Source organism: Elgaria multicarinata, chromosome 1 (assembly GCF_023053635.1).
Source record: "Elgaria multicarinata webbii isolate HBS135686 ecotype San Diego chromosome 1, rElgMul1.1.pri, whole genome shotgun sequence".
NCBI lineage: Eukaryota > Metazoa > Chordata > Lepidosauria > Squamata > Anguidae > Elgaria > Elgaria multicarinata.
In genome coordinates, this window is record NC_086171.1 from 158,487,284 (window position 1) to 158,500,178 (window position 12,895).

The 12,895-nt window shown below is 44.2% G+C and overlaps 2 protein-coding genes across 2 annotated transcripts; both read left to right on the forward strand.

Moving 5' to 3' along the window:
- The first annotated feature begins 367 nt into the window (after positions 1–367).
- Positions 368–1,375, forward strand: LOC134406092 (galanin receptor type 1-like). Its single transcript, XM_063137392.1, has one exon. It carries the CDS (start codon positions 368–370, stop codon positions 1,373–1,375), a length of 1,008 nt encoding a protein of 335 aa, XP_062993462.1.
- A 9,577-nt stretch (positions 1,376–10,952) lies between these two features.
- LOC134406180 (C-C chemokine receptor type 1-like) lies at positions 10,953–11,957 on the forward strand. Its single transcript, XM_063137513.1, has 2 exons — positions 10,953–11,533; positions 11,642–11,957. Exons 1-2 carry the CDS (start codon positions 10,953–10,955, stop codon positions 11,955–11,957), a joined length of 897 nt encoding a protein of 298 aa, XP_062993583.1.
- The last annotated feature ends 938 nt before the right edge of the window (positions 11,958–12,895 follow it).

The window sequence follows — 12,895 nt, forward strand, 5'->3', positions numbered from 1 at the left end:
GTGGAAAAAGCTTTTATTTTCACCCCCACAAATAATACTTCATTTTCCCTGCTCTAAAAAAACTCACTGAAAATCCAATTTAAAAACAGGAGTGAAACTGGAGGGTCACAACATTGCCGTCTAAAGAACTTGTAAACAACTGTGAATAGGGAATGATGAGTGTGCAATAATTGGCTCATGTAAAAAAGCTCTCGGTTGTTCAAAATTAGGACAAACTGCCTTGGGATGTGATAGGCTCTTCTTCACTAAAGGTGAATACTGTTGTTTTTAGTACCGTTAATGTCATCTTTTTATTTCCAGGGAACAGAAGGAAGGGCCCAACTCTTGGTAAACTCTATGGCACAGATTACATAAGGATTACTGCATTATGGCTTTAAATTCCAGTGCGGGGAATAACACCAGCTCTGGCTTGAGTGATCTTTTCTACTTCTACAGCAAGAATGTGTTTGCTGTCTTCTACGGTCTCCTTTTCCTCCTGGGCATGCCAGGAAACATCTTGCTGCTCTTGGTTCTTATCAGAGGGGTTCAGAGAAAAAGCGGCAGCCACGTGGCGCGCCTGACGGAGCCCCTGTTCATTAACATTGTGGCGCTCGATCTTCTCTTCTTCCTCTACAACATCCCTGTGATGTTTGCCAATGTCATTTTCAAGGACTGGCGCTTGGGCCACCTGTTGTGTGTCGCCAACCACAGCTTGTCCCTGTGGATCTCCTTTGCTGACTTCTATAGCATGCTGGTTGTCTCGCTGCTTCGCTACGCCGCTGTAATCCATCCGATGCGCGTGATGTCCGTCTCCCCAAAGCAAATGGCTCTGGCTTGTGTGTTCATCTGGGTGGTTTGCCTCTTACTCTCCGCTCCGCTCTGCATTCACTCTGAGATGATTCATGTGGAGGAGGAAGCGTTTTGTGTGAACCGAATGGTTGGTAAAGAGATGAACCTTTACCTACAGCTCCTGGGAGGACTGGGGTTCCTGCCCCCATTGTTGCTGATGATTTTCTGCTACTCAAAGATCATCTCCACCCTCAGGGTTAGGAGAATCCTGTCTATACACTCAGCCTCCAGCTTGCAAGTCAACTGGAGAGCTACAGTGATGGCTTTGATCACCGTGGTGGCACTTGTGGTCATGTGGGTCCCATATTGGCTGGTGATCTTCTTTATCAAGTACAATGGATTATTAGCCCCAGCCCCGATGTACCTGGCTTATCACCTGACATCCCTCTTGGCCTTTGCCAACCGCTGCGTTAATCCCATCATCTGCTTCTGCCTCTCCTATCAATTTCAAGCTAGACTGAAGAACCTCTTTCAGAGGGTCAGGAAGGGAAATCGCCAACTAGGTCCCATCCATGTGGATAAGATAGAAGTGTTGGGTAGTACGTGAGGAGCTCTGTGATTGTATAGGCCCTGCCAAAGGTGTGAGGCTAGGATAATGTATGGAGCAAGCATGCTTCCCCCTGTGGCGTTACACCCCACAAGTCAATTCCAAATGTATGTCTGCAGTTTGTAAGTCTTTGGTTTTTAGAATGTTGGCCTGAGTGGGCGGAGTTAGAATGTCTTGGGAGGGGGGAGGAGTGATATATAAGGGAATGACTGAGGGGATTGAGAATACTTTTTAGGGAGACTTGTTAGGTACTCTTAGAGTCTGCAGTGCTCTCTGTGTTTATGGTACTTAAGTTCTGGGAAATTTGAGGGTCAGTGTAGTGAGTGGTGTCTTTAGAGTGTGGTGTGCACCTAGTGGATGTATATTAATCAATACTGATAATAAAGAAAGTTCAAGAGTGATTGTGTGAGAAAAAGGAAAGCGCGTATGTGAATGAGTGACAGGATTGTATGAAAGGATTCAAAAAGGTTTTTAAATGTTGTTAGTTGAAACAAAGTTTGTGAACTTTTTAAAATAAATTTTGATTGTTTGTTTTAAAACTACCACAAAAATCCCATGTGTTTGTTTGGCACTTATCATCTTAAGTTTACACATTTAGCACCCACTCTGACAATCATTCACCTAAGCAGTTATAACTCACAGCGTATTATTATATATATTAAAATCCTTCTCCATTTTAAACCCCTTTCTCCACATAGTTTGGAGGAAGGTGGTTCTTATCCCTTGCCTCAGGCGTATCAAGCGGTGGTGCTTGGCTTGAGCAGGGAGTAGCTGCGGCTGGGTCTGTTGTTCAGAGCCTGTGTCGTGGCACCCCCCCCTCCTCCATGTAGGCTGGCTGAGGGATCCTTTGTATGAATACCTATAAACAGAGAAAGCCCAGACAGACAAAATAATGCAGTGGAGACCAGGGCCTCCAATATCAGTGGGGTGGTGAATTCACTCCAGGTTTTAGTCAGAACCAGTCAGAACACCAAAGTAGCTGCGAGACACCTAGGATAGTTCCTTAGAGTTCTGACTGAAACCAGGAGTGGAACCACCACCCCACTGACATTGGAACCACCGGCCTCCAGTGAAATAACAATAGACAAAGACATAATTTTCATGAGCTGTGAATTCGCATCAGTTTAAAATATTTGAATTATTTGGATTCTTCATCTGAAAGAGATGGTTGTCTGGAAGACCTTACGTCTGTGGTACACAAAGAGACTGCTGCATATTAATCCCTGCCTAGGTGTATTGTTCCCCAGAAAGTCTTATGGGGCCATTTCTTTTTAACTGCATTATTGAACTTCAAAATGGCTGATGATTGAGCTATCCATTTCTATCCATAACTTATTTTACCACATCTTGGACATATTTACTCAGTTTGTATCTCTTGAGATAGGCTGCTTTTCTGCCTGGACTACCAAGTGATGCTTTGCTCTGGTTATTTCTGACTTTTGAGTGCCATTAATTGGACACTGATTCATTCCCAAGGAATATTACATGTGTTTGTGCACTTCAAATAGTTCTAGTAGCAACAACAGAAGTGGGTCACTGGAGGGAAAATTAATTGTGCTGAAGCTTCCGGACTGGGAATTAAAAAGTCCCTGGATTAACGTCTAATATTCTAGTTGAGAAATCTATTGCCTCATAGAATCGGCTAATGAGGTCTAAGTGAGAAACAATGGCGTGAGAAACAATCCCCTGCAAAGAAATCCATTTGGAATCTTACAATCAACAGTCAGATTTCAGAGCTATATAGCAGAGATAGGAAACCTCCAGCCTATGAATCAAATGTGGATCTCCAGGCCTCTCAAGTTGGACCTTCAGGATTCCCCCACACCACGCTGCATTTCTTTCAGGCCACACACTCCTCATTGGTAAGGAGGCCTCTTGTGAATTACCAAAAAAAGAGAACATGCACCAGCAAAAAGAGGACAAAAGAGGGCACTGATTTGCATAAAATTTGCAATGCTTCTGTAAAGATGCAATTTTAGAAATGATCATTATAATTTAAATAGTGTGGAAAACTGTAGCCAGGTGACCTGTGTGCTGCCTGTCCAGGTGTTGTGGATGGGCCACCTCAATGCCTAGTTCTTTCTTCTGATGGTTCTATACCTTTATACAGGACTTGGACTGGCAGCCCTTCAAACAGAGAACACCTTCAAAATAGATGACAATGCTCTGGCAGACCCTCTGTTTAAAATAAAAAAGGGGGGATATATGGCTAGCCTATGGCAGGTTATTGATACTGTTTACTCCAACCCTGCTCTGTCCCTCAACTACAAAGCAGTTGGGGGGGGGGAATCTTGCACTACCAAGGGAAGGAGATTGCCTGAATTTCTTTTACATTTTTATTATATTATAAAATATTTAATATTTTATGCTGTACCTTGTGGTTTAAATTTTTCCGAACTGCCCAGAGAGCTTTGGCTATTGAGTGGTATAGAAATGAAATTAATTTGGGTGGTGGTGGTGCATATTGAACAAAGGTAAGAGTCATGGGAGTCCATAATTCTGTCCACTTTGGGTTCTGACCTTTTGACCTGCTCCTTTGCCCTATTCCATTAGTCTTTAGAAATAGATCTTTGCAAAATTCCCCCCATTTAAACATAAAAGCTTCTGACTCATTCAGGGTTTTGATATTTCATTTTGTGTGTGTGTGAGTAACCTATTCCAAACCAGCTTTAACATGAAGGTACTGGTCCAAATAAAGTGAATTGTGCTAAAGTCCAGTTGAAATCAATAATGATTTTGCTTGTTTTAAGGTTTCATGAGACTTTCTTGTTTTTGTTGCTAACTAAGGGCATCATCAGATGAGCGTTTTATTGCACACTTGTTACTGAGCGCTCATGGATTTTTGTGGGTCCCTCTCATGACGTCACCCCCTGCCCCTTCTAGCCTTCTTTGTGTGACAAAAAAATACCCCATTAAGTCCGACTTATTTTTTGAGATGGAACTTGCTGCTATCTCCTGAATGGGCCACGTGCACATTGTTTACTTTTGAAAGAGGAAGTAATTAGGGACAAACGTGTGGGTGGAGAAGCGACGGTAAGCAACCGCGATTTCCCCCCATGTGGTGATGCTCCATTACCACTGGAATTGAAACAGTAGCGCTTAAGTTAGCTAACCTGTCCTGTTTTTTTCAATGGAGCTTAAGCACAATCACTAACTTTATTTGTATTGATCCTCCCACACACATATGTGAGAAGATTCTAGGAAAAATACATGGAGTCAGGTGAAATAGACAAGTTTAGGACCTTTCTTCTTTCCCTATAACTTGTCCCTGGATTTCTAGATCAAAAGCATACAGCATTGCCTTTTCGGCTTCAATGATGCAAAGCCACCTCTGTTGTCACCAGTCCATTCTTATTCACTGTTCAACCAGTGGCATATCACCAGATTGACATGTGCTTGCCTGGGTACATAGATGTATGTGATATATAGTCTGTTTTCATGGATCATATGTGCCCTAAGCCATTAGAAACTGTGAAGGAGCCTGCCCCCTGCTCCTCCTCCCGGTCTGAGTCCAGCACCCAGAAATAACAGCCACACCACATAAAGGTCAAAATACTTTATTAATTACAACTAAAACTCTGGTGGAGTTCCCACATCCCAAGGCTGGGACACACATAAGGGGGAAAAACACAGCACAGAAACATTTAAGGCAGGAAGGACAAACACAACACCCCCGCAGTCACACACTCTCCCCTCCACCCCTGCTGAACAAGCAGCCACACTTTTCCCAAGACATCCAGCCCCACACTAACTTTCCACAGACTCCACCTCTGCGGGCTAAAAGCCTTGCAGACAAAAGAAAACATTTCCCTCTCAGCCTAAGGCACCAGAATCCGAACTGCCACAAGGAACCAGATCACTGGCGTGGCCGAGATCTTTTATCGGCTCGGGTGCACGTACAGCATGACATCATCCCCCACGTGCAGAGCTGGATGGTTAGAGATAATCATTGTCCAAGGTCCTTGGCAGAACAATCGTAAGTCTGCCCAGAGACTACTTCTTAAGACCTTAACCCCCTCAGGCCCATCACAACAACTAGGTGGCTAAAATTAATTAATTTAATTATCAGTATTTATTCTTTGTCTCTACTACATGTGATTATTTCCAGATTGGCAGGTCTCCAGAAGTCTGACCTGACAAACCACCTACTTAATGGTGTTGACAGGGAAGACCTGGAAACTACAGCTATAGTTTGGGTTGCTTGAGGCAGTATGAACACCTGGGGAGAGAAACCTGCAGGCGTACACAAGATCTGGGACAATGCAGGATTACCATTTGATCCTGAGTGGTGCAGAGCAAATTAGAACTGGAGGGGAAATGGCAGGGGACCTGTGCCTGAGGGCAGGCATGGGGGCCAATCCTGAGTGCATGCCTTCTGAAGGCTGCTGGAGTGCCTTTAGATCTTCAAAGGCTTTGCTTTTACTATAGCTAGAGGTCTACTCTTGTTCCTGGTTGTTTCCTGAGGATGATACCCTTTTTTATTTTAGGCTATAACGTTCGTATTTACCCCAGTCCAACTGATGTTTTTGGAGGCTTTATAACATGTCATGGGACAGGTAATTTTGAGGTCTAGTTTCATAACTACAGTCTTGAACTAGAATTTGAGAAATCTGAGCATCTGAAGAATGAATCTATTTTGGTTTATGTTTTAACAAATACTTTATTCCAATTTTCCTTCTCCAACCTTTACATAAGACAGAGAACTTTATTTCTGTTCCAATGATCATGATTATATCTCCCCAAATGTATGCTCTTAAAGATATTACTGCAATGGAGTTAAGGTATACTGAGTAGTATTTTATAAATTCAATAAACGGTAAATATATCATTTATGTCAATGCTTTGTTCTCATGTGGGCAAAACTCATCTTAGTTGTCCTTATTTCCCTGTTGAGAGCACTAAGAGGGCTTCATATTACTCCTACCCTATGATCACCAGTTACTTATAAGCATCATCCAGTCACAATCTCCCAATCGACCTTGGGCAAATATCTTACCTGGGGCTAAGACCAGTGGAGGCTGGTGGCTCCAAAGTTCGTGGTTCAATAAAACCACTCCACCGTAAAGGAGCTATCCAAGGTGTGAAACTGGGGAAAGTGAAGCACCTTGGATAACTCCTTTAGAGTTCTGACTGAAACCCAGAGCAAACTTACTCTGCCACTGACATCGGAGTCACCAGCCACCACTGCCTAAGCCCCTTTGAACTCATTAGTATTGACTTCTCAGTGAACGTGCAGAGGATTGCACTGTTACAGAGCAACTTCAGACATGCTGGGTCTCTGACAAATGCTTTGGGGTGGGTCTTCAATGGAACTGACAGTTTCTGCTAAGTATCAGAACTAAAGCTTGGAAAAACAATCTGCACTCAGTTGTGCAGGGAAAAGATTTTATTATTTCCAGCAGTTTTCTGAGCAAGATCATCCTGCCACTTTCTTTGCTTTGCCGGTTACCAAGACAATTGAAACAATAACAGCGGTGATTATGGTCTCCCAGTCAGCCAGGTTCTCAAGCACACTGCCTAGCTAACGTGGGTGATTTAAAGAAATGTGTGATTCCTTCACAGTAATAGCAGAAGCATGACACACACTTCCATGTGCCAGGGATGTGGCTCCACAGTTTATTTTTATTTGAGCAATGTGATTCCTGATATATTGTATGTCTGTTTGAAAACGGAAGCTCCTAAAGGTTGTTTAATTTCGAGGTAGCTGGCCTGTGGTTTCAACCTGCACACAAAGCTGTACCCAATAAGTTGCATTGCTGGCTGATTTGAAGAGCACTGGGGTCAATTGCTACAAGCTGCTTACAAAGGGAGAACTGTGTAAGCTCTGCTGTTTCCTCCTGCTGGTTCGCTGCTTTCTTAGACTGGCTGTATCCTCCCTGAGAACAAATGTGGGCTCAAAATTAGATTTGTCCTGTAGCTAGATCTACAGAGATGTTTTCTGCAGATTGCACATACTTGTTCAAGTTAGGGTACATGCAGTACATCCACTTCCACAGGGCTTTACAGCTGCTAAAGGCTCTGATCCTTGGGATGCACTTTCCTGTTTCAGCTAATTGCAGTGGGCTCTTTCACATGGAACTTATGTAGTGCAATCAAGATTGGTTTACGGGTCCTTTGCATGACATTGTCATCTTCCAGTGCCTCTCCCACCATTTTTTAGCTTTATTCTGCCATGATTTAACTTGCCAAAAATGCAGCAATAAATGAGATAATAGAATATTGTTGTAATGTTACAGCAGCATCTGCTGTCTGTATAAATGGAACATATGGAACTTCCCCACCAAGGAGAGTGCCAAAAAAAGGGTGGGGGGAGAGAGAAAAGGCGGAGGCATGTGTATTGTGCCCATCATAATCCTGGAAAGTCTCTGCAAGAAGAAAACTCAGTTAGTGTGTGGGATTGTTGCTTAAAGTAGAGAAGCCCACTGTCTCTAGCAGCCTTATCCAAAGCTATAGCTTCTAAGTTTCTCTACCCACTTTTCTCCATTCAGATCTCTTCTGTCTCATTGAATGCCCCATCTCCTGACATTTGATTTACTCGTGGGCTTTTCTACCTGATACATTTATTGTTCACTCATCATTCCCTACTCATGGCTGTTTACGGGTTCTTTAGATGACATCATAACCCCCCAGTTTTGCTCCTGTGTCTAACTGACACTTTCAGTGAGTTTTTTTAAGAGCTGGGAAAATGCAGCATTTAATTGTGAAAGTGAAAGAAGGCATGGTTTCCTCTTGTGTATTTGCATATTCTGCTATACCACAGTGCCACCTAGAGGCTATATGATGGAAAAGCAAGTAAGGAAATGTTTCTTGTGTAGTGCTCAGATCTCAGTTCTGCCACAAAACTGAAAGTAGTTACAGTGGATTAACAGCCAATTAGCAGACTCATGTTAAAAAGCTCTCCATTAGCTCTGCTTTGGCAATAACTACACTTGTCAACATGAGACACAGAGGAAGACCAATAGTAATCACCAAGCACAACAAGCTATGCTTGAAAGGAAGTAAAGAAGGCCTAGGTGAATAACAGGAACTTGGATTTCTTTTGGCACCAGCCTTAAGATAGTCACCTTCCTTGACACACATGCCCATGAGATTCCTAATGAGCTTCCATCTCCACAGGGGATGAAGGTTTTGTGTATTGCTGGGGAGCTTAAAATAATGTGTGCGTTCCCCTGTCTATAATCACCCACATGCTGTGACATGTGGAGAACTGATGGTGACTTTAACCAACCACCTCCCTCCCCCTCTTCCTCTACAATGACTGGGGGAGAACACTTCTCTTTCCCTCCCCCTCCCCCCTCTCTCTCACACACCAATTCCCCATAAGCCATGCAAAGTAATATAAGTCAACGTCTGCTGGGAACAGATACAGGAATTATAGAGCTGATCTCTATCTCAACCTGTAGCTGCCATGATTTACTACTGAACAGCGTCCCTCTCTGGAATCTGTCTCTAAATCACAACGGCCTGGTAAGTTTTCATCTTCTAGCAACTGCAACTGAATACTGTCCCTAGAGCTGGGGTCTGGAAACAAAGCCCTATGAAGAGAGATTGAAAGAACTGGGCATGTTTAGCCTGGAGAAAAGAAAATTGAGGGGAGACGTGATAGCACTCTTCAAATACTTAAAAGGTTGTCACACAGAGGAGGGCCAGGATCTCTTCTCGATCCTCCCAGAGTGCAGGACACGGAATAACGGGATGAAGTTACAGGAAGTCAGATTCCGGCTGGACATCAGGAAAAACTTCCTGACTGTTAGAGCAGTACGACAATGGAACCAGTTACCTATGGAGGTTGTGGGCTCTCCCACACTAGAGGCCTTCAAGAGGCAGCTGGACAACCATCTGTCAGCGATGCTTTAGGGTGGATTCCTGCATTGAGCAGGGGGTTGGACTCGATGGCATTATAGACCCCGTCCAACTCTACTATTCTATGATTCCCTAATCTGGCACTCTCAAGGGGGCTGTCTATACTTTCTGGAAGCTGGGAGGTGGCTCTGCGGTAGCGCTGCGTCGAATATACGATGCAGCAGCCACCTCAAAGCCACAGTGGAGCATTCCAGAGAAGCATTGCATTTTGAAAGTTGGGGATTTACCCCGACTTTTCAGGATGGAGCAAGGCAAACACAGCCTTTCCTTTGTCTAACCTCGCTCCATCCTTGATGCAGAGGCATGGCTGGGTGGTGGGCGACCCCTGATTTGTCACTGTCCACCTGGGCAGGGGGTGGACCCAGGCACTCGAACCCCTGCACCTTTGCTGCTGCATCGGGATTAGCCACCGCCACCCTGATGCAGCAAAAGCATGGGGGTTTGCTTATTGCGGTGGCATCCCGACACCGTATAGGCAGCCCTCAAATGTGTTGGACTGCAACTTCCGTCATCCTTCAGCCATCATAGTCAAGCCATGCTGGCTAGATATAATGGGAATTGTACTCCAGAACACCTGGAAGATGCCAGGTTGGGAAAGGCTAACCTAGAGGGTGCCTTTTCACTTTTAAACAAGGCATGCAAAGAGCATGCACCTTGCTTTATTGCAAGTTCACACTCTCCCCTGGGGCTTCTGGGAGTGCTATTATGCATTAAAACAAAGCATGCAATCCCCACATGCCATGTTTTAAAGGGGGGAAAATCTAGGCTTATGGAAGGTCCATGGCTCAGTGTGATAGAGCACCTGCTCTGCATGCAGGAGGTCCCAGGTTTGATCCTTGGCATTGCCTGGTAGGCAGAAAGAAAAACCCTGCCTGAAAGCCTGGGGAGCCACTGCTGCCAGTCAGTGTCAACAATACTGGACTCAGTCTGACTCAGTATAAGGCAGCTTACTGTGCTGCTGAATTTCAGCAGCAATTCAACAGTGATGATTTTGACACCAGAATGAGTGTATGTGTGTGTGTAAGGGGGTGCATGGTGGGCTCTGGGTGTGTGTGTTAGAATTTGGCCTCTAGACCCTCTGACGTTGCTCATCCCTGTTCTGGCTGAATGCTAGAATGCACATGCCTCTCTCCAAAGTCTGAAAGTCATTTCCAGGCAGATAAAATAAAGGGCACTCGATTGATTGCTAGTACTATAACAGGAAAAACTGAGCTATTTATTACATTCAACCGACCCATATGTGATACAAAGGGTTGCACTATTTGCAGTAAAAGCTAATAGATGTAGAGCAAGGTTTTTAGATACTATCGGTGTGAGTTGTTATAAAGATTCAGAGATATAAATGAAATGTCATTAAGTAATTAAAGGTTTCTGTATGTCTGCTGTGCTCCCATTTTACTATCATTTCAGTAATGCATGTTATGTATTTGATAGCTCTGTAATTTTAACCATATGTAATTTTTACCATATGTAGTATAGTAAAATGTCAAGTTTGTATGTGTTGCAACGATCTGTGGATTGAGCAATGAACATATTGTTGTTGTACTATTTCTTCTTCTTCTTCTTCTTCTTCTTCTTCTTCTTCTTCTTCTTCTTCTTCTTCTTCTTCTTCTTCTTCTTCTTCTTCTTCTTCTTCTTCTTCTTCTCCTCCTCCTCCTCCTCCTCCTTCTTGATTCATATATGCTCAGTGTCATCCTCCTATCAAGCTCGAATGATGGAGCTTCCAACAACCTGTGAAGGTTTATTTCTTGCTTCCAATAACACCTTCAACACCTCTTCCTGTTGGAACATCACTGACTATCGCTTTGGAGGCTTGGCGGTGCTTCAGCTTAGATACACCTTTGCTTCTTTCTGCGGCGTCATCTTGTTAATTGGCTTGGTTGGCAACCTGTTCATGTTGCTGGTCCTGATTGAAGGTTTCCAGAGCAGCAGTGCCAGCAGCTCCATCTGCGCAATGACCAGCACTCTCATGGTCAACATCACCATCTCTGATCTGATTTTTCTCCTCTATAACGTCACTGTGCTCCTGCTCACCTTCGTCTATGAGGATTGGGAGATGGGTTCGGCGGTGTGCATAAGCAGCCAGAGTTTTTCAATGTGGACCATGTTCTGCAGCTTTTACAGCATGGTAGCCACCTCCATCCTGCGGTACGTGGCAGTGGTACATCCAACCTGCTCCTTCTCAACGAACACGTTTCAGAGGTCCCTGCTCTGCATGCTCATGTGGCTCATGGGCTTCACTGTCTCCATCCCCAACTGGATGCATCAAGGCATTGTTGTGATTGAAGATGCCAGGTACTGCATGCTTTTGATGACGCCGAGGCAGACACACCTCTATTTTGTTCTCTTTGGGGGGGTTGCCTTTTTCCCTTTTGTCCTTCTGTTGGTCTTATGCTATTCCAGAATTGTCCAATCCTTGTGGTTTAGGAGGATGGCGGTGGTCCATCCATCAGCAAGAATTCGGCTCAACAAGAAAGCCACTGTTATGATCCTGACTGTATTAGTCATTTTTATTTTGATGTGGATCCCATGTTCTGTGGTAATATACCTCTCTGCCACCCACACCCTTCCACAGTCGCCGGCAGGGTTTGTTGCCTCCAGTTTATCCACCGTGTTGGCTTACTCTAACTGCTCTGTGAGCCCCCTCATCTGCTTCTCCCTTTCTGATCAGTTTCAGGGTGACCTGAAAAAGCTGCTTTGCCAGAGAGGTTCGAGATGACCCAGCACCAGGAGCAGAGTTGGCTAAACCCAAAATGATGACACCTATAGCTGCTAAGGGTGAGCTAGAGGCAGAAGAAATGTATATAAGTCATTTGGATCCAGCACTCTTCCAGTCATAAGAAAGGATTTAAAAGGTATACTATTCTTTGAGGAACAACACTGAAGACGTGCATAGACATACATTTTATTCTGAAGACTCACCTATGCCATGTAGGGTGACCATATGAAAAGGAGGACAGGGCTCCTGTATCTTTAATAGTTGCATAGAAGAGGGAATTTCAGCAGGTGTCATTTGTATATATGGAGAACCTGGTGAAATTCCCTCTTCATCACAGCAGTTAAAGCTGCAGGAGCTATACTAGAGTGACCAGATTTAAAAGAGGACAGGGCACCTGCAGCTTTAACTGCTGTGATGAAGAGGGAATCTCACCAGGTTCCCCATATATACAAATGATACCTGCTGAAATTCCCTTTTCTATGCAACTATTAAAGGTACAGGAGCCCTGTCCTCCTTTTCATATGGTCACCCTACATATGGATCACTGTTTGTCACTGGGTTGCTAGGAAGACCATGATAAATTATGATGGAGGACTTCACCTGTTGGCTCTGGTTGATCATGACTTCTTTTTAATTAGCAGGGATGCTGATGTCATCTGCCACCCCCCTCAGAGGGCCCTGTTCCCTCTGAGCTTAGCTACAACCCGCACAGTACCTGAGAGAAATGGGTTTTCCCAGCAACAATTTGTTTTTACTGATTGTAATGCCAAGTACTTTGGGGTGACTTGGCCTTGAATGGGCAGTTAAGACCCATTAGCTTTACAAAAGACCTGCTCCTGGTGGTGATGAAAACTGCTAGAACTGGTTTGTGGAAATGGATCAACACAGCTGTTTGAATATTTGGAACGCTCCTTGGGGGCTGTCATGATGAGCACCTA

Coding starts and splice junctions, on each gene's coding strand:
- LOC134406092 (XM_063137392.1), top strand. CDS start 368: ATGGCTTTAAATTCCAGTGCGGGGAATAACACCAGCTCTGGCTTGAGT.
- LOC134406180 (XM_063137513.1), top strand. CDS start 10,953: ATGGAGCTTCCAACAACCTGTGAAGGTTTATTTCTTGCTTCCAATAAC. Junction 11,534..11,641: donor GTTGTGATTGAAGATGCCAG/GTACTGCATGCT, acceptor ATGCTATTCCAG/AATTGTCCAATCCTTGTGGT.